This window comes from Saccostrea echinata, unplaced genomic scaffold, assembly GCF_033153115.1.
Source record: "Saccostrea echinata isolate AGI-Se365-2 ecotype Australia unplaced genomic scaffold, CSIRO_AGI_Sech_v1 ptg000056l, whole genome shotgun sequence".
NCBI classification, from domain to species: domain Eukaryota; kingdom Metazoa; phylum Mollusca; class Bivalvia; order Ostreida; family Ostreidae; genus Saccostrea; species Saccostrea echinata.
The window spans coordinates 16859284-16886875 of record NW_026889805.1 but is presented as its reverse complement, the minus strand read 5'-3'; the positions used below and the strand labels follow the sequence as shown (position 1 = coordinate 16886875).

At 34.0% G+C, this 27592-nt stretch overlaps 1 protein-coding gene across 4 annotated transcripts in view; it reads right to left on the bottom strand.

Annotated features, from left to right (window-relative positions):
- Positions 1-17072, bottom strand: part of LOC133173514 (arf-GAP with Rho-GAP domain, ANK repeat and PH domain-containing protein 2-like) — a 65691-nt gene extending 48619 nt beyond the window's left edge. For 2 of the 4 annotated variants that reach the window (XM_061308496.1, XM_061308498.1), the window contains exon 1: positions 15214-17072. In XM_061308496.1, coding sequence (XP_061164480.1) covers positions 15214-16987 — 1774 coding nt within the window. In that variant the 5' untranslated portion in view covers positions 16988-17072. The remainder of the gene's footprint in view (positions 1-15213) is intronic. The other 2 variants (XM_061308497.1, XM_061308499.1) reach the window with 1 other exon arrangement.
- Between the last annotated feature and the right edge of the window lie 10520 nt (positions 17073-27592).

Here is a 27592-nt window from a genome sequence, read left to right as displayed (position 1 = left end):
CTTTTTCCTAATATATATATTCTCATGTAAAACTTCTATCCCCTATACTGACTGGCCCTACCTAACCAATGGGGCCATGATTTGAACAAACTTAAATTTGCATTATGTAAAGAAGCTTTCGTATACATTTCATAGTTTCTTAAGAAGATTTTTTTATGACCCCTCCAAATTTTCACTATTTGTTAATTATCTTCCCTTCAAAGAGGGTGTGGTCCTTCATTCGAACAAACATGAATCCCCTTCACCTAAGGATGCTTTATGACAGGTTTGCTTGAAATTATTAAATTTTAACATGATGGTAAAAACTTGTATAACTTCACCTAAAGTTTGTTGACTCTGATGAGCAAAAAAAAAAAAAATCCTGCGGAAAAATTATATAGGTGTTGTACAATGTAGATTTCCCTCTTTCTTCTTTCATAAAAAGATTGATCTAGATATAGAAAATACGCTTATGGCTAAGACCCTTACAATGAATTTACTCTTATAGCAAAGTGATCTTCATTCCCCTTCGTTTTGAATAGTATTATGAACTTGACAGATATAAAAAATTACATTTATAATGAAGCAAAATTGTCTGTCCTTGGCACTTTGCAATAAGCATCAATGTTTTACTATAGCTGTTGTCAAGCCAATAATTTTGAAAGTTGTCCTATTTGGACAGACATTTCCAACACTCAGCATCTTCAGGGGTTTAATAGAAACTATCATCCCTAGAATATGTTCCATGTTTCTGAAAATGTTTGAAGTGTGTAAAAGAGGATATGCTTGAGAGTCTCTGATGATTTGTCAGTGTATACTTGCTTGCATTACCCTATAATATGTCTCAAGCTATATGCATATTACACTAAGCAACCCCTTCTTTATTATTACATGTATTAACAATTGATGTGTATTGGTACAAGGCAAATTACACCCATTCAAATCCTCTGTGATTCATTATATGTAACCATATGAAATCTCGGATATCATTAATGATTCCATCAAGCTACAGTACTTAAATCGTGTTGATGCATCTTAACATACTAATTAGTATCAAATTAAATTAATCAAATCATGTACACTGTAATTGCTTTTGAACAACTAATCACATCAAAGCTCACCTTTGTACTCTATAAGCTCTCATTTTATATGATTATATCAAGTGCTCATATTGATACACTTAACAACTAAATACATGTATCAGTGATTTTTTTAAAAAATGCTTTAATACAATCTTGATCTATTTATTTCATTAATTTTTTTTTTAATCTTTAAACTGCAGTCTTTATACATTATAACTTTCTCCAGCAGAAAAATAGAAAAAACTAGAGCAGAGCTCGTTGCAAAGCAACGAATAGGTCTTCCGTTGGAGCTGCGAACAGGAAGAAGTGACCTTGAGTCAAGGTCATGCCACATTCTAAGGTTATAAGCAATCTTGTAAGGGGTATCAACTTGCAATGTCTCACCAGTAGAAAGACAGTTAAGGAATGTTGTTTCTCCGTTGATGACCTTGAACTCGTTCAAATGACCTTGCATCAAACCATGACACACTCTGTTTATAAGCAAACCCCATCTATGTGTTACCGACTCGACAAGTTAACACATGTTCTTTCAAACCATTCATCCAGTCAAAACATTCTTTCCTTAGTGACCCTAAATTTAATCAACATGGCCGTAGGAACCGGGGGAGGGGGGGGGGGCACGGGGGGTGGGGGCGTACCCCCCAATAATTTTGCCGATATATAGATTACTATAGTAGACATAGACATAGATACTATAGCTTGTGCCACCTCAATAAAAACGTTGATAACCTTCTTTTTTTTTTTTTTTTTTTTGCTTGTCAAGGAATTTTTGGTAGTTGGTGACCTTTTTTTTGCTTGTCAGGAAATTTATGGTAGTAGTGCCCCCTCAACTGTCAACTGAAAATGTATGGCTGCCCCCCCCCCCCCAAAAAAAAAACAAAACAAACTGAATTTGCTTCCTCGTTTCATTAAAAAAAATCCTACGTGACAAGTTTGTGTGATCACACCAGTAACATTCAAACACCACTATTTCATTTTTACACATTTAAATCGACACAGTCAATCAACGATAATATGTTGACGGTGCGACCGTTGGGGGGAGTGCATTGTTTACTTAATTTTAAGATCCGCCTCTTCAAACAGCACGAGACATTTGGAACGTCTAGACTGTGACGTCTCATGACATATGTTAGCTGTATTTCCATAATCGAATTTTGAAAAGTGCAAACATTTTAACAAAGAACGTTTAATCTACTATCTGTATGCAATTCCATTAATTAAGGTGATTTTTTGGGGTGAATTTTTAGTTGTTGTTACCGCGCGAACGAAGTTAGCAGCGTCGCTATAAACAATCTAACTCCTCACTCGTTTAATTGTGACGTCACAATCGTGAAACACGACGTTTTGTTGCAGGGCAAACATGATGGACACGTGACTTTCTCGGCCAATCAAATTCTACTAGTGATTTTTCACTTGTAAGCTAGTTTTCACAGAGGTATAATAAACGTTTTTTAGACCATACATCGAAATAAATTATCATAATTTCTATAGTTGTAATTTATTAGGTTCAACTCACTGCTTTAAAGGATCATTGTAAATGTTTTATGCCCAATTTGGATACTGAACAACGTGTGATTTTTGAAACACTGATGCCCCCATATGGCATCTTATGGCAAAAGTTAAAAGTTTCTCAAATGCAAGTCAAACTCCATGGTCAAGATCAAAAGATAAAAAAAATGTTATTACCCAAATAAAGGTCTTGAACAAAGAATATACTGTGAAATATATACTAGTATGAAAGCCACAGCAGCAACAGTTTAAAAGTTATGGCCAAGGTTAATTTCTTTAAAAGGTCAAACTCCAAGGTCAAGGGATCATAATTGTTTGTACTTGAGGGAAGGTCTTAATTGTTACAAGGAATACACATGTGGTATTAAAAAAGCCTTAGCACCAACTGTTCAAAAGTTAAAACCAAGGTTAAAGTTTTTCAAAAGTAGGACATACTCAAAGGTCAAGGTAAAATGGTCAAAATTATAGGTATACAATGACAGGCCTTGTCACAAGAAAATTACCTATGTAATATAAAACCCCTAGTACTAGTCATTCAAAAGTTATTGTCAAGGCTAAAGTTGTTTAAAAGTTGGTCAAACTCCAAGGTCAAGGTCAAATGGTCAAACATATTTATACCCAAGGAGGAGACTTATCACAAGGGATACAGATGTGAAGTATAAAAGCCATAGCACCAACTGTTCAAAAGTTTTGGCCAAGGTTATAGTTTGGTAAAATTTTGCGAAAGAGGATCAAACTCCAAGTTCAAGGTCAAGAGGTCAAATATGTTGGTACCTGAAGGAAGTCCTTGTTACTAGGAATACACATAAGAAATATGAAAGCAGTAGTTCCAACCAATCAAATTTTATGGGCATAGTTAAAGTTTTTGTGGACAAAGAGGCTAACACAGTCTAACAGACAAATAGACAGGTCGACAGGACAAAAACTGCATGCCCCCGGATCTTCGATTACAGTAGCATAAAAAAATGTCGGCGTCTTTGGGTTTTCGCATTGGCCTTAAATCTGAAAATCCAAAGGATTACAAGGTGCATTACGATACGCTTTCACATCATGTTCTATAACCCAGAGCATATTGTCTGCAAAGATAAATATTTAATTCAGTATTTAATTAGCTATGCATAATTATCTATGTTGTTTTAAAAAGGAAATATAAAAAAAAATATTTGTTTTATATTTTTCGATGTAGAGATATACAGAAAATGTTTTCCAATTTTAAGTCCTATCGCAATACACATTTAAAAAAAAGTGTGTGTTGGAGGGGGGGGGGGTCATTACATTTTTGCTGGGATTCGCCTATGTATGACCGTAGAGAAACAAAGAGTGGGGAGGGGGCAAGCAGCAACTAAATCAAAATTTACATATTAAAACTACAGCAAAAGACTATTTTCAGAAGGTCTGCCCCCCCCCCCCCGTACAATCCGCACAACGGACCTGTGAAAAAAAATACTGATCCTACATTCAGGGTCCCAGGGCACCAGGAAAGAGTGGCAAAAAGAGAATATTGGTTTATTTCAGTCTACAAGTCGAATCAAAATATCTTTTCCTCAAGAGTCTTCTTTCTTTGAGTCCATCCCAGTGATTGTGTGATTTATTTCATTTATTTTACGTTTTGTACTGGACTTGGAAAATGAGGACATCTTTAGGTTCCTGAGCTGGCCTTGAAGCCCGCAGAACAGATTTTCTGCTTTATGATAAATTCAAGTGATATGTAATTCGGTATTAATTTTGTGTTGATTTTTTAATGTTAATTTCATCAAGAAATATGAAAAATTAATGTTTTAACTGTACATAGTGAGGCATTTTTTGTGTGGAACGATTATTTTGGGGTTTTCACGATTTTTTCATATGGTACACATGATGAGTAAGTGCAATAAATATAATTTGTGGAAAAGATGTCCAACAAGCCTCGGGGTTGAATACCGGGGGGGGGGGGGGGTCTGTCCACAAGTACCTGTTGTCAAGCCCGTAGAAAACAATTTCAGTTTTTTTTTGGGGGGGGGGGGCAAATAGAAATTTCCACAGGTAATTGTTCTCGATTTTTTCCTATGGTACACATGATGAATAAGTGTAATAAATATAATTTGTGGAAAAAAATGTCCAACAAACATTGGGGTTGAATTGGGGGGGGGGGATCCTGTCCACAAGTACCTGTGGAAATTTCTTGATACATAACAGAATTTAAAAGCATGTATAAGACATCAATTGAAGGGGAGAGGGCACGGCCGTAATTAAAAGTTATATAGAGACTAGGAATGAATGAACTGTCGTTAAATTTTAATTGGTTAAGAACTATTACCTAAACTCTTCACTTTCACATTTTCAATTACAGATTCTTGTTTTTAAAAAGCTATACATGTACATTTATATGTATCTATTAGATGCATAAATTATGTTATTAATCATTTTATCTTAAAGGAAAAGCAAAAATCTCAATCAAACTTGTTCCGCACATTATGCTCTCTGATTCATTATGTTGTTCAATTATAATGGCAAATTTGCTGAAACACAGAAACTTTTTCATGTCAGGGTAAAAAAAAGCTATGTATGGTGTAAATTGTAAAACCAGGGATTTGCATTTTAACGTAGAAACACAATTAGCAGTATTCGATACCTATATTAACAGTGTAATGAGTTATGGAGCTGAAGTATGGGGATTTCACAAGGGTCAAGATATAGAAAATGTTCACTTAACTTATTGGAAAAGAGTTTTAAAAGTCAGACAAAGCACCAGTAATGATGCAGTTTATTGTGAATTAGGTAGATTTCCACTTATACTAGAAAGGAAAAAGAAAATTTTGATATATTGGGTGAAATTAAAAAACAGTGATAATTGTATTTTACAATCATGTTATCAAGATATGGTGGAAAATAATGATGAATGGATTGTAAACATTAAGAAGGAATTTCAAAGGCTTGGTTTAACTGGCATGTATAATAGCAATTGTATTGATAATAATTCTCTGAACATCGTATTTCAAAGAATGTATGACGGTTATAAACAAGATATTATGGCAAGAATTTGTAATTCTCCTAAATATTTTTATATCAACATTTAGTGGATAATGTTGTACTACAGACGTATTTAAGAAAACCATTACATTCAAAGTATAGAATACCTATTAGTCGTTTAAGACTATCAGCGCATGATTTAAGGATAGAGAGGGGAAGGTATTGTAACATAGAAAGAAAAGATAGAAAATGTGAAATATGTATATCAGATGAGATAGAGGACGAATTTCACTTTGTATTAAAATGTCCTCGATATGAAGAACTAAGAATTAAATATAATTATGAAGAGTTATTATTTTAAAAAACCATCAGTATTTAAATTAGTACAGTTACTGAATTCCACAAATACTAAAGAACTATGTAACCTAGGTAAATTTCTGTATTTTTCTTATCAATTAAGAAATGATGTTTTAGATAGTGTACAATAAGAAGTGATAATACATTAAATGCTATTGTTTATGTAAATGCCACATGTAATGTATATTGTATAGCATATACTACACTTATCCTGTGCAAAGCTTATGTATAAATATTTATGTACATATTTTGTATACCTATGAGATGTAATGTCTCTGGTTCAAATAAAACAACAATAAAACAACAAACAACATTACTCAACAGATGCTTCATATACATGTAAGATGGGAAGACTGCAGACTGCAGGTGTGATAAATTCACAGCATGCAGCTCCAGCCTTAATTCCAACTTTGTTCCAAAATTTTATTATACAACGCGAAAAATTAGAATAAGCCGAAAGAATATTTTGAATCACTTCGGAAATGCTGCCGTAGCACCAGACTGAGTTCACAATATCGAGTGATTTTGATTGACAGGTGTAGCGCCGTTGTGCATGGATTTCGTGTAACTATACATGTACTGCAGATTGTGGTTGAAAATAATAAACAAACAGATCTAAAGAAAAGATATTGTATACTGTAGAACCAGTTCATTCATGAAACGAATTTAGTCGTATTATGTGGGCCCATGTTAGATTTGACAGGTTAATTCAATGGACCACAGTCATTTAGGGTATTCCGAATCACCCCGCATATCGCGACTCTCGGTAATTTACCTTACCGCTGTACCTTGCACGACACGTGCACAGGTGTGACAACCAAACAGTCATTATTAGTAAGGTCTATACTTATTGCATACAACAAATAAAGAGGTAAACATAATGCGTTAACTAAAAGAATTAATTATTTTAATTCATTAACTTCTTATCCTTTTCGAAGAAAATGCCCGTGTAGAAACGTTGCATGGTATTTCTCATCGACGTCGTGGCGTTGTTGGTGGATGAAACATGGCATATAAGGTATCGATAGAACGGCAATTTTATAAGCTTTTGTGAGTATTATTTGTTTTTAATAACACCTCAAAAATATACTAGGTATGGCCGCATTTGTAGCCCCCTACAGTTTCGAACCACGTGTGTACATGCCCCTAGCCAAATAAATTGCACACGCTACATGTATACTTGTTATATGTCAGATTATTATTATTATTTTTTATAACATTGTTTTTCTTAAATGCAAGGGGTATGAAAGTAATGATTTGACAAAGCAAGAGCTATAATAAGACTATCCCGGGTCCCGGTATACACGTGATCAGTGTTGATCAATGTTGATATGTACGAGTACACGCATGCAGTGATATACGTCATTCTTAATAATCATGAAATCTAAGCATGAGTTGGTTTAATTCCTTTTCACAATTTTTTTTATCATCATTATATCATTATTTGGTAGCCTACTCGTAGAATTATGACAGTTCAGTGTTAATTATTTGCATTAAAAAAATCACATAGGTAAAAAAAAAATTACATAATTATCATGATCAGGCCCGTAGGAAGCAATTTCACTTTGAGGGGGCACAACCATACATTTTCAGTTGGGGGGCACTATCACCTACCAAAATTCCTTGACAAGCGAAAAAAAAAAATGTCATCAGACGTTATTATTGAGGAGGCACAAACACATAGCTATATTTTCTATAGTATTCTATAAATCGGCAAAATTATTGGGGGCATGCCCCCCCGTGCCCCCCCCCCCGGTTCCTACGGCCATTATGATTATATTTACAGGACAACAATTTACAATCAGGTAATTTCAGAAAGTAATATTCTGTTGGTATTTGCTTTTCTGCATGATCCGCCTCTGAGAACGCTGTTTTATAGTGTGTCTACAGAAGGGGGGGGGGGGGGGAGCTTTAATAACTTAATAAAAAAAACAACAACATTCAACAAGAAAATAATTCTTTTTATTTTTTGATACTTTTGGTAAACAATACCAACTAATTCATTAATTATAATGTTGTTATCTGACTGTTTTTAGCCATTTACCTGGTGATTCGAAATACCCGGAAGTGACCTGCAATACACTAAAAAGGTGATGTAAATATAACCCCTGTCAAGGCCTGTATCGTAGATAGACTCGCCGTGTAATGTAGATTTGATTTTTCATTGAATTGGCTTTCCTTTAATACCAACCAACCATTTATAAACTTGTTAATAAAATCGTTTACAGTCAAAATGTAAAAAGTGATTCGGAATACTCTAAATGTACCCGTTATAAAAACAACTCATTATCAACTCAGTGGACCGATAATTTACTTCAAAATAAGCTATAGATCAATAAAATTGATTTCAGATTAACCAATATTTTGTTGCAAAGATAATGTAAAACAGAGACCGGGGATTTTGTATTTCTCTGTATTTTAAACACTCGATATGCGTACATTTGGGGCGCTCTTGCATATACATGTACACTTGTACATTCGAATTCAAGATCGTGCTTATAAAAAGAGCATGTTCTGTACTTGCATGCATGTATGTATGTATGTATCCGTAAAACTTTCCGATTTTCCCGAAAATTCATCCTCACAATGTCAATTAAGGTTCCGAAATCACAATACCTTGACATTGTGAGGATGCCGAGAATTGAAAAAGTCACCTCCACTTACAATTATCATGCATGTGTACATGCAGTTTAAAACACGAGACAGAAAAATAAATTGTTGCAAACTTAATGGTTAAGTCGGCAATTAAAATGCGTAAAACTTGAAATGAATAAATGCACGGGCGGTAAGGATTGATAAAAATAAGCGTGAGATAGAGTAAAATAAAATAATATGTAAGATTCGAAATGATTTCAAACCCAATTTTCCATTAATCGCTATGAGTACACAATGTATTTTAACACCGATATGACCCCGGCTCTCTGCGGCCACGTGTGCACAAAGACTGGGTTACAAAGCGACAGAGCAGAATGTAAACTGTGCTGTAAGAAGGCGTGAATTATTGTATGTTTAAAAGTATTATTTGATGTATATAGTTTAATATTTAATGAAAAATTAAATGAAGAAACAATTAAGAGACTGATAGTAAAAATTATACTTTACACAAGTATTAATACTTAATACTTCCATCACTAATTGCAATTATTTGCCTTAGCACCTTTTCAATAACAATTGAATACAATTACACTGGACAGAGAAATAAATTGTTTGTTTGTTGTTGTTTTTTTTTTAAATCGTATTGTTGTGTCGACAGTGAACAGGCCGGTAAAAGCGATTAAAATTAGAAATGATTTTATGCACTAGTGTTTGGAACGCTTAAGATTAAATCAAAGATGAGATTAAGTTATCTTAAAGATTCAATATAAATTAAAAAAAAACATAATGTTTCATTAGTCGTTGTTTCTGCACGATGGATTAATGATCATTAATTATTCGATGCTTAAAGTTTAATATTACTTATATAGTTATATAGATACATTTAATTCCTTCCTTTATTAGAAGACGCTGTTCCCTTTAAAACTAAATTAAAAAAGAAAAGAAAGTTGTAAAAAATAATTTATGAGTTAACCATAGAACACGTTTAAAACCTTATTTAGAAGAAAATTAACATTAAATACAGTAGGGTATATTATTTATAGCGAGTTTGTTTAAGTTATACACACGAAGAGTTCTGATTTACTTGCCGAATGAAAACGCTTACCTGTTTAAACATTGTTCTAAGTGTTATACATTTACTTTATTTTGTTCTTATAAGGTATCTACATGTAAATAAAATTTTAAAATGAATGCTTCGTAGCGAACACATGCCAGTTTATATTTTTCAAACAATCTTTGCCAATTACTACACTGCATGTACACGTTAGTTGTTTGTGCTGTGTAGAGCAACTATCAGAGTACACAATGTATTTCAACATCGAGGTGCCCGCGGCTCTCTGTAGCCACGTGTATGTAAACAAGGACTGGACTACAACACTTAAGACACAAAGCGGCAGAGATGGATGAAACTGTTTGCTATATTACAAAGACTTGAATTATAGTACATGTATATTTGAAGGAATTTTTATTTATGTTAATGTTTATTTAATTCTATAAATAATAAATGGACATTCACAAGAGTGATGGTAAAAATAATATGTGCGTAGCATGCGTAGTAATTACAATTATTTACCGAAGCCCCCATTCAATTACAATTGCAGATGAATTAAAATACAACAACACGGGATAGAGCAATACTTTTTTTTAAATGTATTGTTGCGTGAACAGACAAAAACAGCGATTAAAATTCAAAATGATTTTTATGCACCAGTGTTTGGAATTAAGATTATAAAAGATCAGTAAAGTAATCTTACTGATTCGATATAATTAAAAACATAACTTTCCATTAATTAATAGCTCTTTGTACAAAATTGACATTATACGCGATCACAAATACTATCTTTGTTTATGGCCACAGGTGGCTAGTACACTAGTGACCTCGATCAACAGCGTGGGATTCGCGCGTTAGGTTACATAACTAAACATCGAGCTGAACATGGAGACCGTAATATGCATACAGCTAATGATCGTGAATTATTCAATGCATACAGTTTAAAATCACTTACAAAGTTTGTTGTAATAATAAACGTAGAAAGATAGATTTAATATTCTCCGCTTTTGAACACTATTAATCTAATTTAAAAAAGAAGAAAAGAAAGACTAGTTGTAATAAATAATTTAATAGTGAACCATAAACCACGTTTTAAACCTTATTAAAAAGAAAATTAACATTAAATACCGCAGGGTATATTATTGATAGCAAGTCTGTTTAAGTTATACACATGAAGAGGTCTAATTTCCTTGCCGAATGAATAACGTTACCTGTTTACCTGTCCTGCTTTCTAATACGTATTACGCAATACCCATGGTATACTCGAACAAAACAACATTTTCATTAGATCAAAAAGGTGTAAAAGAACAATTTTGTTCCCAAGATCCAGATCGAAATATTTACCGTTTTTGAGTTATAAAGCAAAAACTTTTAAGGGCCCAAGATCCCTAATCATAGGGGCCAGCCCCTTTTAAATAGTATAATATGAAAGCCCTTGCAATTATGCACAACTTTTGTTCTACATGTCTTAACAAAATATTTCCAGTTTTCAAGATATAAAGGAAAATATGTCAAATTTTTTGCTGTTTTCCGCGTTCTAACTTTTGACCCCTCTCTAGCGCCATTTTTAATGCAAAAATCAAAAAACAAAAACCGATGTGCACAACTTCAATGCTTCCTCTTTTCAATTTCAAAGGGTTTTGTGCTCCAATTATAACCATTTCTGAGCCTTTGTCTGGAAATCGGAGGCATGCAAAATTCAATCAAAGGGGAATAACTCGTGAACAGAAGGTAATTTCCGAATTGTATTACGGTATTCTGAGAGTGTTTTGTAAAGTCTAAAAGCTCTGAAAATTTGAACAAAATCTGTTTAAAAATGAGGAAGATATGAAGCGTCAAAGTTGGCGTCTAGGAAAAAAAAAAAAAAAGAATAATCTTAATCATCACAATCAGTAGAAGGTCTTCCGTTGGAAACGGAAGACCTTAAAAAACTAAATAACTAGGTCACTGAAACTTATAGGGTCTACATCCAAAGTAGTTCAAGCCTGAAATTTTGAATACAGTATTGCTTCACTTTATTCAGCAGGGATATCTGAGATAAAATACACATTATTCATAATGTCTATGAAGAAAAATACAACACAGAAATGCATTAAGACATGTACTGGATGTACTTATGCCCTCTAAGGATACTAATATCATCTTTGCTTCTATAAAATTCTGAAAAAATATTTTTAAGTAAAAATCTGTAACATCTCACAAACGTATTAATTAGAGATGTCATCTGTAAAATGTTGTAAATCATTGAATATATTAAGTTTTTTACCCCTTTACAACATGTATGCATGAACTAAAAACACACACAAGTGTTTGACAATATGCAACGCAACATAACAACATCACAAACTATACATTTACATGTATACATGTTGAAGTAATAATCCATGCTGAAATTAAATTGAACTTGTTTTCTCACTTTTAAGATGTAAGTGTTCTCACTCAGAAATTGTCTATCTATTTCCTCTTGAAATTCTAGGGAAAAAATCAAAAAGCATGGTACTCCAACAAATAGGAAGTACTGAATAACGACTTCAGAATCTCAAAATTCACTCTTAGGTAACAGGATGTGATCCCCGAGAACTAAGACGTACAATTAAAATAAATACAACAGCAATACAGAACAGATAGATGTTCAAACTACAGGACTAAATGTCAATGGCTGCTACAGTCAGGACCACTTTCTCACAAGTTACATCTCCTTTTCTACAGAATTTGAATTCATAATGATATATGTATCACTTTGAGACAGAGGTCCATGGGCCATAATGCACACCAGAGTCATCCCTGGCTCTTTTTCTTCAGAAGATTTAAAAAAAAATTTTTCATCTCTACTTCCATGAAAAATTTTGCCAGAATTAACATGAATCCACACAACATGAGGATATGACTAAACATTGCCTTACTGTACTGGAGAAATTTTTTAAAAAGTTTTTCCTTTGTTCACTTTGAGTTTATAAGAGTCACGATCAGCTGTATTATATAGACAATTAAATTAAGAAAAGAAAACAAGAGGCCCATGGGCCACATTGCTCACCTGAGTAACTTTGGCCATGCTGTTCTTTACCAGATTTCCAATCTTTTAATATACCTATTGTGGTCCCGCCCTACCCCCGGGGGTCAAAATTTGAACAATTTAGAATCTACACTACCTCAGGATGCTTCCAAATATGTCTCAGCTTAATTGGTCCAGTGGTTCTTGAAAAGAAGATTTTTAAAGATTTTTCTTATATATTTCAATGTAAAACTTGGATTCCCTATTGTGTCCCGCCCTACCCCCGGGGGTCAAGATTTGAACAATTTATAATCTACACTACCCCAGGATGCTTCCATGTAAGTTTTGGTTTTTCTGGCCCAGTGGTTCTTGAGAAGAAGATTTTTAAAGATTGTTCTTATGTATTTCAAGGTAAAACTTGGATTCCATATTGTGGCCCCGCCCTACCCCCCGGGGGTCATGATTTTAATAATTTAGAATCTACACTATCCCAGGATGCTTCCATATAAGTTTCAGCTTTACTGGCCCTGTGGTTCTTGAGAAGAAGATTTTTTAATGACCCCACCCTATTTTTGTCTTCTCTTGATTATCTCCCCTTGTGAGGAAACTTGGCCCTTTATTTTAACAATTTAAATTCCCCTTCACCCAAGGATGCTTTGTACCAAGTTTGGTCAAAATTGGCCCAGTGGTTCTTGAGAAGAAGTCAAAAATGTGAAAAGTTTACAGACGGACGGACAGACAGACAGACAGACGGACAGACGGACGGACGACGGACAAAATGTGATCAGAAAAGCTCACTTGAGCCTTCAGCTCAGGTGAGCTAAAAAACCCTAAAAATTAATTGAGAAGACTTTTGGACATTTTGACCAAATATTGCAACTTTATCATCAGACCTAATCCGATATTCACTGGATTTATCCGATAGACAGGTCCTTTTGAATAGACTGACAAGAACCTCATGGATGCATTTTCGTTACCAAATCCTTGGGTCACATTAAAGTAGCCTTCCTGACTGTAAGTGCAATTGGTTTTTATTATTATGTTAAATCATTAGACTTCCACAATTTCACTTGTGTTTAAGTATCACGTATGTATTGTTTATGAAACACAAACTGTGAACTGTTTGGGAATATAGAATAATCGATATAATCATGATAATACCTTTCAATTACTGAATGTGTATTTAAAAGAGCCAACTTCATATTTTAGTGGGTTTGGTGCAGAAAACAATGCGCTAATTCATGAATACCGCTAAGAAATCATTTATAAATACAATATACGGCACGGACATGTATAGCACTAATTAATGTGACTGCGCTAAATTTTGAATACGCCAATTTCTGTACACGTACAGTATTAATTGGTAAAAGGGCGTAAATATACTTACATGTTCAACCAGGAAATAATTACTTTTTGTAATTTACATGCATAAAACTGGTACTCGTACATGGTATTAATGAAGTGTATGCACATCTGGGTGAGTAAGTGCAAAATATTATTGATCAACATGATCAATGCATTAACTGTTTATTTTGTTCATTTTAATAAATGCAACTGCAGGTGAGTTTAGTTGTCACTTTATAAAATGCCACAAAATTATCTAGACAATATCACCACTATAACATATACTTTATTATTATGCATCAGACAAAGAGAAATTTCTTTGCATATACATCTAATGACATTCAAGTTACCAGTTATACTGGTATCATTTTTCAGTTAAATAATTTACTAACCATCCAATTTGAAAGCCCTATAATGAATTTCACTAAATAAATCTATTGAAATAGAATTCTTTAGCATTGTCCACATACCATAAAATAGGCCCAAGGACCAGAATGCTAATCTGAGACACATTTGTTCTGCTTTTCTCATTAATACCCAAGCATATTGATACCACTAATCATGGTTCTGCTGTACTTGAGATGGAGTTTTAAAACATATTTTACTACATATTCTCATGTAAAACTATTGGGGCTCCACCTTATCTCAAGGGCCATAATTTGAAAAAAAAAAACAAACTTGAGTCTGAAAAATCTGGGGATGTTTTCATATTAATATAAATAATCATGGTCCTTCTATTCTTGAGATCTTTTTCAACATATTTTCTTATAGATTCCCATTTTTAAAAACTTTGACCCCTATTGGGGCCCCACCCTATGCATGGGGGACTTGATTTGAACTACTTGGTGATGTTTACATATCAATATCATGTCATGGTTCTGTTGTTCTTGAGAAATATTGAAGAAATTTATTATATATTCCTACGTGAAACTTTGATCTTTCATCTCCAGCCTAACCCCCTGGGACTATAATTTGAACAAACTTTAATCTACACTATATCAGAAACCTTTTAAATAAGTTTCATAAATTTTTGGCCCAGTGGTTCTTGAGAATAAGATTTTTTACGACACTTACCCTACTTTTGCCTTTTTTGATTACCTCCCATTTCAAAAGGCCTAGCTCTTTATTTGAACAACTTGAATCCTTTACCCAAAGATATTCTGTGCAAAATTTCATTGAAATTGGTCCAGTGGTTCTTGAGAAAAAGATGAGATTGTGAAAAGTTTACAACAATACCAACTACAACAGACAAATTTCAATCAGAAAAGCTCACTTGTGCCTCTGGCTCAGATGAGCTAAAAATGTCTCTGCTATATAATAATGGTTATAGTACCCCAACCTCCAATTGTACTTACTTGGAATCGGTGATGCCATGGAGTACAGATCAGAAGAGGTACTCATATGGCTCTGAGGCAGAGTCTGTCGTGGACTAAAACTGCTAGAGCTACTTGCTTCTGAATAAAGACATTTATCATACATGTCTTCTGATCGCACACTACTGTTCTGTTTAGGAAACTGCTCATTAAATTCCTCACACTCCCCATGAAAGTCACCAAATGGATCCTCCCCTCTGAAGGGATCTGAAGACAGAGAAATATTGGAAGTCTGTGATATGAAGTGATGTCTAGCTTGAGGTGAACGAGAGGGAGAAGGGTCTGAGTTTGACTGAATGACATTGCTTTTGGTTTTAGGTGTGCTGGTGACCTGCAGACTGGAAAAGTTTGCCAAAGAATAAATGTCTCTGTTTTCTGAAGTATTAATCTTTGTGCGTTTTTCCGCTTCAGAATCAATGTTAATATATCCATGTGAAGTACCCTGGGAATTAGTCGTGGTACGTGGTGGTACAGGGGGAAAGACTGGAACATTTAAAGGGTCAAATTCTGATAATACAGAGAGGTTTGAATTGGTAGATCCTGAATCTGGGAGGGGTGGAGGTGCAAATTCAGGGGGAGGTAAATCAAACGATGAGTTCAATCCATCACTCTCTGTGGAATCATTCAAGTCTTTTTTACCATTTTCACCCCCTATTTCATCAGATGATGTTGCCAATCTGGTAGGTGCTGCTTTATCTGGCTCTTTAAAAGTGTCTGTATTGGAATACACAACATCCTCCTCTAACTGAAAATCTTTTCTCACAGGACTGTCAGTGGGATAAGTGCTAGTACTGCCAAAGCTCTCATTTACATTACCTTCAAATGGAAAGTAAGTTCTGCAAGGAGGTGGTGCTTCTGGGGTGGAAACAGCAGTTACACTTACAGCAGGTGGTGACAAACCTTGAGTAGTCTTTTCTGTCTGTCCTGATCTTTCTGTGTCAGTCTTTGACATCCATATTGGTTCATATGTTTCTGAAGATCTGTTCCCTGCATTTTCAAATTTGACAAACTCTGCATAATTTCCAGGAGAAGATTGATTTTGTTGCTGTACTCCACTAAGATGATTTAACATGAACAATTCATTCTGAGAAGTCACCTCTTGCACATGGTTTACCTGCCCTAAATCAAAGTCAGCAAAATTATCAGCAAAGTTCATATGAACATCATGAGACACATTTTGCCATGCAGCTGATGGACTTCTTTCTATTTCCATGTCATCAGTGGAGGATTCCTCATTGGTGATACCTCCAAGGGAGATAGATCCCTGTCGATTTTGTAACACAGTGTCATAACTCGGAGGAAGGCTATCATCTGGGGTGACACTAGGGCTGTGTTGTGAGCCCCCAGGGCTGGATCGCACTGTCTTTGAGGCTCTTGGTCTTGGAACAGGTTTTTTCTTGTTAAATGAATATGATATACTTGGCTTTGGCTCTAAAGTTTTTGGCACCGATGGTCGTCTCTCTGTTACATTTTGTGGAATATTGGCATAAATATCCTCTACCTGAGGACCTAAGCCCTGTGGAGAGGGACAGTTTACATAATCTTCTTCACAAGTTGAACTTCCTGAAACAGATGGAAGGTGTTCAAGGATCCTCTTACGATGACCCAGAAGAGAAACACCAACATCAGTCAAAAAGCCATCATCTAAAGCAAACAGATGTGAAATTTCCGTGATTCCTGCAGCATGGAAATTTGACAGGTACTGTCCCAGATCCAAGTTGCTCAGCCATTCCTCCAAGGTTCGACCCAGGTCCATTACTCATACCGGATTAATGTTTTCTGAAAACAGAAAAACATTCCTTAGTCCTATTTCCAATATCAGTGTCTCATAACTAATTCATTCACACTCCTACACTTAGAGCATGTGAAAGAAAAACAATAATTTCTATCAAGTAAGTCAGCTTGAACATACACAATAGACTTGTAAATATAGTATCAGAGGTCACAACCACTGCCTGTTGGACCATGCCCTGTGGGGACAGAGTGATAATGACTGTCTAAGGCCAGAGATCCCATCAAAACTTTGCACATTGTTTATAGACAACCACTCTTAATTCCAAATGGACAACATTTCCTGTTCAACAATTGTTGTGAGAACGTATCATAAACATTTCCCTCATAACTTTGGATTAATTTATAATATATATTTCTGAAAATCAAAAACAATACAATTTATTTATATCCCATTTTTCCATTAATTAAAAGAGGATACTTATCAACATTTGTATTTTGAATATTGTGAAATATTTAAATATTTTATGAGATAGCCATAAGGAAACTCCAAACCTACTCAATTCTTTTAAAGGAAATATCAAAATTAATCTATACACAAAAACCTCTTAAATTATTTTATAATTCATCATGTTTGATGGCCTCAGCTAGGGAATTATACAAGTCTTTTTATCTTAAATTAGTTTAACTTCACCAAGAAGCTGAGCTGCCATACCTAACAATGCCTAAGGAAACTTATCTAGTCACTACCAGTGAAAGTAGTTAAAGAAAGGGATATAACTCCCAATGTTTATTTCAAAGGCTGAATTATTTCAAAAGGGGTAATTCTACCAGATCACTTAATTTGACTGATATATACACAATGATTTTTTTATCCATCTTAATAAAAAAAAAACTTTGTGTATATCAGTCAAATTAAGTGATCTGATAGAAATACACCTCCTAATTTTGAATCCCACTGATGGATGTGGAGACCAGTCCTTCAGATGAGACCATATTTAAACCCTGGGTACCAAGCATAGGTCTAAATTTGCAGCCCTCCACCTGCAAGTGGTGGCATCTCCATATGAGTAAAGTGAGAGGGACATTAAACAACAAACAAACAAAAACATAGATAATTAGTGTGCATCCCTAGATGTAACATTTATGCAATTTTAGTCCAATAGGGCTTGCAGTTACTTGGGAATGGACTTACCTAAAGACTTTAAACTATGTCACTCATCCAGAAAATGTAAGTCATATACAGCATCTGAAGCAAGTTTAAGAGTGTTCATCCAGTGATGCATCATCCATGCAAGTTTGGTTCTGATAGCCCTTATAGTTTACTTCAACCTGGTCACTCATCTCAAAAGTGTAAGTCAGATACAGCATCGGAAGCAAGCCTGCTAGTGTGCATCTTTAGATGTATCATCCATGCAAGTTTCGTCAACATATGTCTTAAAATTACTTGGAAATGAGACCTGCTCCAAAAACTTTAACCTGTTCACTCAACCGGAAAATGTAGGTCAGATCCAGCATCCGAAGCAAGTCAAGTAGTGTGCATTCTTAGATTTATCATCTATGCAAGTTTAGTCAATATAGGGCTTATAGCTACTTGGAAATGAGACCTGCTCCAAAAACTTTAACCTGCTCCAAGAACTTTAACCTGCTCCAAAAACATTAACCTGGTCATTCTTCAGCTGAAATTGAAGCATCTGAAACCTTGACTGGTACAATGAAACATACTAGAAGCATCCTCCATGCATCTCTGATTAATATAGGGCATAGAAGTACTTGAAAAGAAATCTGTTGCAAAAAATTTAACCTGGGACACCAACGCCGACGCCAAGGGTATTACATTTGTTGAGGTAAGCTAAAAAAAAAAATCCATCTTAATACCACTTTACAGTGACAATAACATTATATTTACACATGTACTTCCAAAATCCATGCATCTATAATAAATCTTGTACAGCTAAATAAATGAAAATACAATTTACAATACTATGAGAACTAGCTATAATATATTTCCAAAATAAAAATTTTGAAATCAATTGACAGAATTAATGCTAGCCACAATAATGTAGCCCTCTCAATTTTTTTTTGGGGGGGGGGGGTCTTTTGAAAACATCATAAAAAAATTGGAGAGGGCATCATTATTGCAGGTAAATTATGCATTTAGATCCTGAAACAAGATGTTGCATGGGACTTAATTTTGCTATAATTATGCAATTTGCATCTATAATTTGTTTAAATTAGCTTTGCTTATAAGGGTTTAAATAGTCAGTGTAAATTTATCTGATGCACTTTAAATTATTTAAAATAAAGTAATTTGCATTAATCCTCCATGTGAATGCAGTTTAAATTTAATTAAAATTTAAATTTGACTTGAACTCTCCATGTTCATGATGTAAAAAAGGGATAAAAGAGTCACTAAATGTTTATGACTTGTCATCAAAGACCTGCATCATCTTCAATTAATTAACAATAAAATATTTACATCTATTTGTACACAACTTTTACGAACAATCTTGTTTGTAAATTCAAGATAAGGACAATTTTGTAAAAGCTAAGAAACACCTATGTGACCAAGCAGTTATGACATTATTAGTAAATTTGTTTTTTACTTCATTTACATTCTGATGATCAGGTAGAACTGTTTGACAAGTAGTTGTTCCTGTAAATTTGTTTTGCATTTCTTATCATGAAATATGGGGGGGGGGGGGGGGGTTGCATTTTTAATGTTATCATACGTAAGATCCACATTTATAATTTTTGAAATATATATTGTAAATCTATAATCTAGGAGCCTAAAAGTTTTATACTGTATGAGGAAACTGGATTTACCCAATGTTTGTGGGTATTTATTAAAACAAGATATCGAATTATAACTTTAAGGAAAATCACTATTTAGAAATGAAAATATGTTGTGTAGAGCTATCTATTTTCCCATGTACATATACAATAGATATACAATCAAGAGGACCCTGGGTCTAAACATTCACCTGAGTAACATTAGCCATGATGCTGTTCTCATTTAAGAAGATTTTTAAAAGATTTTTTCTCCTTTATATTCCCATGACAAAATTGTGATCCCATATGATGGGCCCACCCTAACTTCAAGGGGTTTCTGAATCCACACAAAATGAGGATTCTTCAATATCAATATGACATGACCTTGCAGTTATGGAGAAGAAAATTCTTACGTTGTAAAAAGTATTAGGTAAAAAAAATTGATCCTGATTTCAAAGGCCTATAATCTAAACAAAGAGGCAAATGGACCACAATGCTCACCTAAGTAACTTTAGCCTTCCTGTTCCTAATCAGATTTTTAAAAGATTTTGATTTCCCCATGAAAAATTGTGATCCCATATTATGGCCCAACCTTAATTCAAAAAGGTCATTAAATCCACACAACATGGGAATGCTTCAATATGACTAATATGGCCTTGTATTTATGGAGAGAAGAACATTAAATTCTTTTCCTATAAAAATGCATAATGTAAAATATGATCCTGATTCAAGCCAACTCTAACCCAGGATCCATAATCTGAACTAAAACTAGATGTGTCGTAACACCATGAATTCCCCCCGAAGGACCAAAATTTCAAATACCATATTTAGTTTTAAATTTGTTTGCACAAAATATGCATTTATAACTAAGATAATAAATAAGGACTGCAAAATGTAAATTGCACATTTATAGCCGAGAAAATGATTAGTCTAGAAATTGTGAATTTTTAAATCTTTTCCAAGTTCAAAGGGGATAACTCTCAAAAATCATCAGACCACGACCAAATTTGAACTTGACCTGTATTTTCTGGTAAAATACCTGCATATGCAATTTCAACCTTATACATACAGCCCTACAAAAGTTATAGAGTGGAAACTGAAAAATTCTTCTTTTTTCTAAGTTCAAGAGGGATAACTCTGTCAAAAATCATCAGACCATGACCAAATTTGAACTGACCTGCATATTCCTATCCCCCCCCCCACCCCACCCACCACCGATTCTGGACCCATCCTACCCCAAGCCGTGAATTGATCTGAACAATTTACATTATGACTGGAAGCTTTCACATAAGTTTCTTTTTTTCTGGTTGGTCCAGTGCTTCCAGTGCTTCTTCAGAATCAGATTTTTTCCCTATATATTTCATTGTAAAACTTTGATCCCTTATTGTAGCCCAACCTATCCCAGGTGCCATGATTTGAACAATTTTTATTTTTACTACCTCAGGAAGCTTTCAAATGAGTTTCACACTTTCTGACCAACTGTTGTTTTTGAGAAGATTTTTTTTTGATCATGTTGATGACCCAACCCTATTTTTACCTTTTCTTGATTATCTCATTGGAAGGGGTTTGGTCCTTCATTTGAATAATTCACAATCCCCATTACCAAGGGAAGCTTAGTAAAAACTTTGGTTAAAACTGACCCAGTGGTTCTCAAGAAGTCAAAAATGTGAACAGATAGATGGACAGACAGATAAATGAATGCCAGACAAAGGTTGATCAGAAAAGTTCAGGTAAGCTAAAACTGAGACCAAGAGCCAAAGAAACTGTTGCATACATGATATTCTTGACACTATAGGAATTTGTAATATATATTTGGAATGCATTAACCAAAAACCCTAAGATCAGTTTTCTCAAACATGGTATTATATTAATAATCCCAGTATATATATACATATATGTTTAATTTACATGAATTTTTAAATAATGTTTGAACATACAGAATGAAATGTGATATTTTTTCTGTTGACATAATTAAGTTTAGTTTCAGTTATATATCTGAACCTTTCTTACAGACTTAGTCATCTCTTATCAAATTAGTTACGTCGTGAGTGTATATCGTTATTGGATGCCAGTGTTCAGAGACCCCTCTCCTCTCTTAAAAACCAAAATGGGCAACAAGGAAATTTATCAATGTATTTCAACAGCTATTCATATCACATATAGATCTATTAAGTACTTCCTTCTTTGGTAATACTTACGCATATCATTACATTTAAAGGCTAAACATTCAATATAAATATTTCTTCAAAGATTGCCACAAGTACAGCTGTATCTCTTTAGAAATCAAAACAATGTACATGAGTCCCACACTACTTTTTCAGTTCAACCTTAACTAGCTACTCTCAATCCAGCACAGCACTGTAACGGTAATACCTCAAATGGCCCAAAAGCTGACAAATTCAGTCCTTTTGTAAGAAAATTTACTTTGATAGCAATCAAGATTGTATCTCTCTCTGTTTTTGATGCTTATAATATAGTCACGTCATGTTCTCGCTTTAAATGAAAAAGTTTCCAAATGCTGCCTTTCTGTGCTTTTTTATAAATTTTACATACTAAGTAAACACTTACTGTAAAAACAATACTTAATATTTTTAAAAAAGTTTGTAATTGTCACAGATGTACTAGTTCTTTTCTGCTTAATCTTGTTTAAGGGTCTCAGTATATATAGAAAGCATCACAGTCATATCCCTGACAACTACCTCGTACATCAAGGAGGATTTCTAGAATGCAGACTTTCTCATGCTTGCCATACTTGATTTGCTGAGATACTTGTTAAGATGCCACCAGCCTTTCCTCTGATGATAATAATACATGAAACTGAGGGGTGGAGCTCTGGATCATTGTCTCAATTCAAGAGAAAAGAAATTGCATTGAACAAGCAGTTTTGGATGTTTCAAGTGCATATGCAAGGAAAATCTGAATATTGACAATGGTTTTCTTGGGGGTGAAAATTTTCAATGTTTACTCTCAACTACATGCAGTATTTATATATAATGTTCAATAGACAAAATCAATACAATTGTGTAAAGGTGAATATCACATTTACTACATGGCTAACCACTGACTTCAGTATTTCTGCACACCATAACTATTTCGGTACCATTTTGAATTTCTTTACAATGTTTACAGGGAAGGTCAGAAGTTATATACACAACCAAACAGCAACTAAAACATTGAAATTTTTATCTGTAAGCAATGACCTTGCAACCTATATGAATCTATCTACAGTTGAACTTCAGTTTAAAGTTTTATCTTTAGCATTTCCCTTTGCATAGTGCATTTTCTACTACAGTTTGTCTCTTGCAGGTGAAGGTGTGTGTTTGTGATGAGGAGAGGAGCAAGAAGGGGGGGGGGGGGGGGGGGCTTTGTTCAGGGTTATGACATATCCTAGGCCAAGTACAGTGGAAACGAAGTCATTCCACAACAATTTTATGGTCTTGTCTTGTCAAGGAGAATTGTTCACTAACTTGAAAATCTCTGAAACAGTAAATATTCATGCAGGTCTATAAATGTAATCATACATAGAAATATCAATACACAATACTAATCTGTAAATCTGTTCAGCAGTAAAAGTGATATATAGATCATATCTCCGATACTGATTACAGCTGACAGGTGTTACAAACCAGTATGATTTTCTATTGTGTGTGCTGACCTGCATTACTCATGATAACTGTTAAAGCTACCTTAACTCAAGTAGGGGAAAAAATGATTCATCTTAAAGTTTTACATCAAAGTTCCAGAATGAGCGTCTGATCCTTTTGGTCAAAAAAATTTGTTCAATTCAAAGTTTGATCTACATTTGAATGCTACATGTATCATTCAGACAATGTATATAAATATAGTTACGTATATATATGTAAACTTTTTTTTTTAAGTAATGTAGATGAATATCATAAAATATTATAATACTGTGTACTAAATCAAACAACTCCTTGTATTGATCATATAAATCATCTGTCCTACTATTTTGATTATGGTGTCAACTGTCTTGATTTAAAACTCACTACTTGGCATTACAATTTAAAAGTGGATATTAAGCATATAAGAAATATTTCCATGATGACAAACTTCCACATGTTTTGTGTGCTTAGGTTGTAAGTGCATGCGTGACAATATTAGGTCAAAGGCGTCAAAACTTGAAAATCATCCACAAACTGTTCTACAGTGCCTTGCACTAATCTCACTGTTTTTGTTAACTTCGTAAATATATACTGTGAAATTCCGCGGTCTTCGATTTTTGTTGTTGTTAGAAAAGATAATATTGACATATATCGTTAAAACGGTTTCTGATCAAAATGTCCAATAATTTGTCCGTCAGTGTGATGATTTGCAGTGAAAGCAAGGCAATAATACCGTTTTGGTCATTAAATTGCTAATACGTTGAATAAGCGTGTGTAATGCTAGGATTACCCTGTTATTATCGTACTTGCCTAATACATGTGTCGTGCCTCCTTCCTCGCTCGTTTCCTGTATCGATTGAGTCACTGGTACAGTTTTTCGAAAGTTTCCAACTTTTCCCTTCCTTATAACTTTTTTTCCTTCATACAAGGGCTGAATGAGATATTGTACTTTGATTGGTTAATATCATGCCAATATTTATGTACAGGTTCGTCCAAAAGTTAGGTTCCGTTCTACGGCGTTTGTAAAGAGTTTTAAATAAACATTTTACCGTTACCAGGGACTTATACTATACATTACTAATATAATATAGACCTACTAGATATGTCTTCTTAAAAAATGCCATCACATGTAAATTATTCATGCTGCAGCTGCTCACTCTAATACTTATTCATGAATTAACAAATTATACCAAATATAAAAGGACATCAAATTTCATTTTTTTTTCTATGCAAGAATCATGAAAAGTATTAAATTATACACAAAATTTATTGCGACATTGTCCTCATGATATTTCATTTGGAAAAATAAAAGACCTACATATTAATGAAAATGTAATACATGTAATTATACCAATATTCCAAGTATCTTCTGCCAAATACAAAGGATTGAAACTTAATGAGCAGAAAAGAATACAACATTAGAAAAGTACATGTACATGTAAACAAATCACCTGTAAATCGTTGAATTACATACATGTATAAGTATTCAACATTTCTTCATGAAATATGTCAAAATGAGTTCTAGAAGATTTTTCTCGTCATAATGTTTTCAAAATTACATGACTAACAGAGACCCATGGGCCACAATGCTCACCTGAGTCATGATGGTCCTGCTGTTCTCCATCAGCAGATTTTCCCCCACATATTCCTTTGTAAGCTTAGATCACCCATTATGATCCCAGCCTACCCCTGGGGAACATGATCTGAACAAATTTAAATCTACGCTACCTTAGAATGCTTCCACATAAATAAGACTAAGCAGGGCTTAAAGCCTCTTTGCTGATCTTGACATTTTTAAGGATTTTTTCCTATATATTGTAAACATTTCATAGCTCTTTGTGTTCCCATCCCATACTTTGAATCTTGTGCACTACCTGCAGATGTTTCCTTATAATTATGACTAAACATGGCTTTGCTGTTCTTAAGAATGATTTTAAATACTTTTTCTTATATATATACATGTATTCCTAGGTAAAAATTTGATAGCCGATTGTGGACCCAATAAATTCTTACCTCCGGGGGTCATGATTTGAACAAACCTAAACCTACACTATCTGAAGATGTTTCTATGTCAATATGAATAACCATGGCTTTGCTGTTCTTGAAAAGAAGATTTCTAAAGATTTTCCCTTTATATCCCCATGTAAATGTTTTATTGCCCCCCCCCCCCCCCCCAGGTCAGGATTTGAACAAGCTTGAAAGCACACTACCTGAGAATAAAAATGACTAAACATAACACTTTGCTGTTCTTGAGAAGAACATTTTCTAAAAATTTTCCTTTATTCTCCTATGTAAAATTTTGATTGCCACTGCTTCCATATAAGTATGACTAACCACTGTTTTTCTGTTTAAAAAAAGAGGAGTTTTAAAGAATTTTCCTATGATATAAACCTTTGACATCCATTGTGGTCTAACCCTACCCCAGGGGTCATGATTTGAACAAACTTGAATCTAGGTTATGTTATGAAGCCTATACATAGTTTTCATTTTTTCTGGCCATGTGGTTCTTTATAAGATTTTTAATAGATTCCATTAAATTTTCACTAATTCATATTAATTATATCCCCCATGAAAGAGAGGGTGGCTCTCCATTTGAAAACTAGAAATATGTCCATAGGACATGAATGCCCCACCGAGGGTATATTAGTAATGCAACATTTTAACACAAATTGAGAAAAGTGAGGTCAAGGTCAAAGGAAAGGTCAAGGTGAAAAAATATTGATGCAGTTGAATAGCTCTCATCAGTATGTATCAGCATATGAAGTTTGACACTAATTTAAGAAAAGTGAAGTCAAGGTCAAAGGAAAGGTCAAGGTCAAAAATTGTTGATGCGGTTGAAAAGGTTACATCAGTATGTATTAGCATATGAAGTTTGATAAATATATTATAAATAGTTTCTTTAAAACTGAGCTAAACACTAATTTAAGACAAGTGAGGTCAAGGTCAAAGGAAAGGTCAAGGTAAAAAAAATATTGATGCAGTTGAATAGCTCTCATCAGTATGTATCAGCATATGAAGTTTGACACTAATTTAAGAAAAGTGAGGTCAAAGGAAAGGTCAAGGTCAAAAAATGTTGATGCAGTTGAATAGTTCTCATCAGTATGTATCAGCATATGAAGTTTGATAACACTTTCTTGAATGGTATCTTTAAAACTGAGCAAAAAACTTATTTAAGAAAAGTGAGGTCAAGGCCAAAGGAAAGGTCAAGGTAAAAAATATTGATGCAGTTGAATAGTTCTCATCAGTATGTATCAACATATGAAGTTTGATTACACTATCTTGAATGGTATCTTAAAAACTGAGCTAAACACTAATTTGAGAAAAGTGAGGTCAAGGTCAAAAGAAAGGTCCAGGTCAAAAAATTTTGATGCAGTTGAATAGCTTACATCAGTATGTATCAACATATGAAGTTTGATTACACTATCTTTACTGGTATCTTTAAAACTGAGCTAAACACTAATTTAAGAAAAGTGAGGTCAAGGTCAAAGGAAAGGTCAAGGTCAAAAAATGTTGATGCAGTTGAATAGCTCTCATCAATATCTATCAGCATATGAAGTTTGATAAAAATATCTTGGATAGTTTCTTTGAAACTGAGCTTTGAACAGAGCTAAACGCAAAAAGTGACGGAAGGACAGACGGGACGGCAGGACGGAAGGCAGACATGACAAACACTATATGCCCCAGCCATATTCATGACAGGGCATAAAAAATTGAATTCCATTCACCCAAGGATGCTTTGTGGCAAGTTTGGTTGAAATTGGACCAGTGGTTGTGGAGAAGAAGTCAAAAATGTACTAAGTTAACAGACAGAGAGATGGCAGACAAACTTCAATCAGAAAAGCTCACTAAAGCCCTCAGTTCAGTAACTGAGCTAAAAGAAAAAAAGGCAATATTAGTCTCTCAGGAATTTTGGAATCTTTTAGAAGTGTGCTTTCAGGCTTTCTAAAAATGAATACCAACTCATTTGTGTCTTTGATAACTGTCATGTTTTCCTAAGATTTGGATGAATTACATGAACATTACGATTGTGAAAAAGTATTCAAAAACCCGAATCAAAGTACAGCTAAATTTGACTACATAATATATATAGCTTCTAGAGTCATCTCTTTAATTATCATTTCATCAGCTAATCATATCTATACATACACTATATACATAAATAATAAAACCATGGACATGCTCTGCATTGTAAAAGAAAAGGAATTAGAAATTGCAGTAATTAAAAATAATGTTAA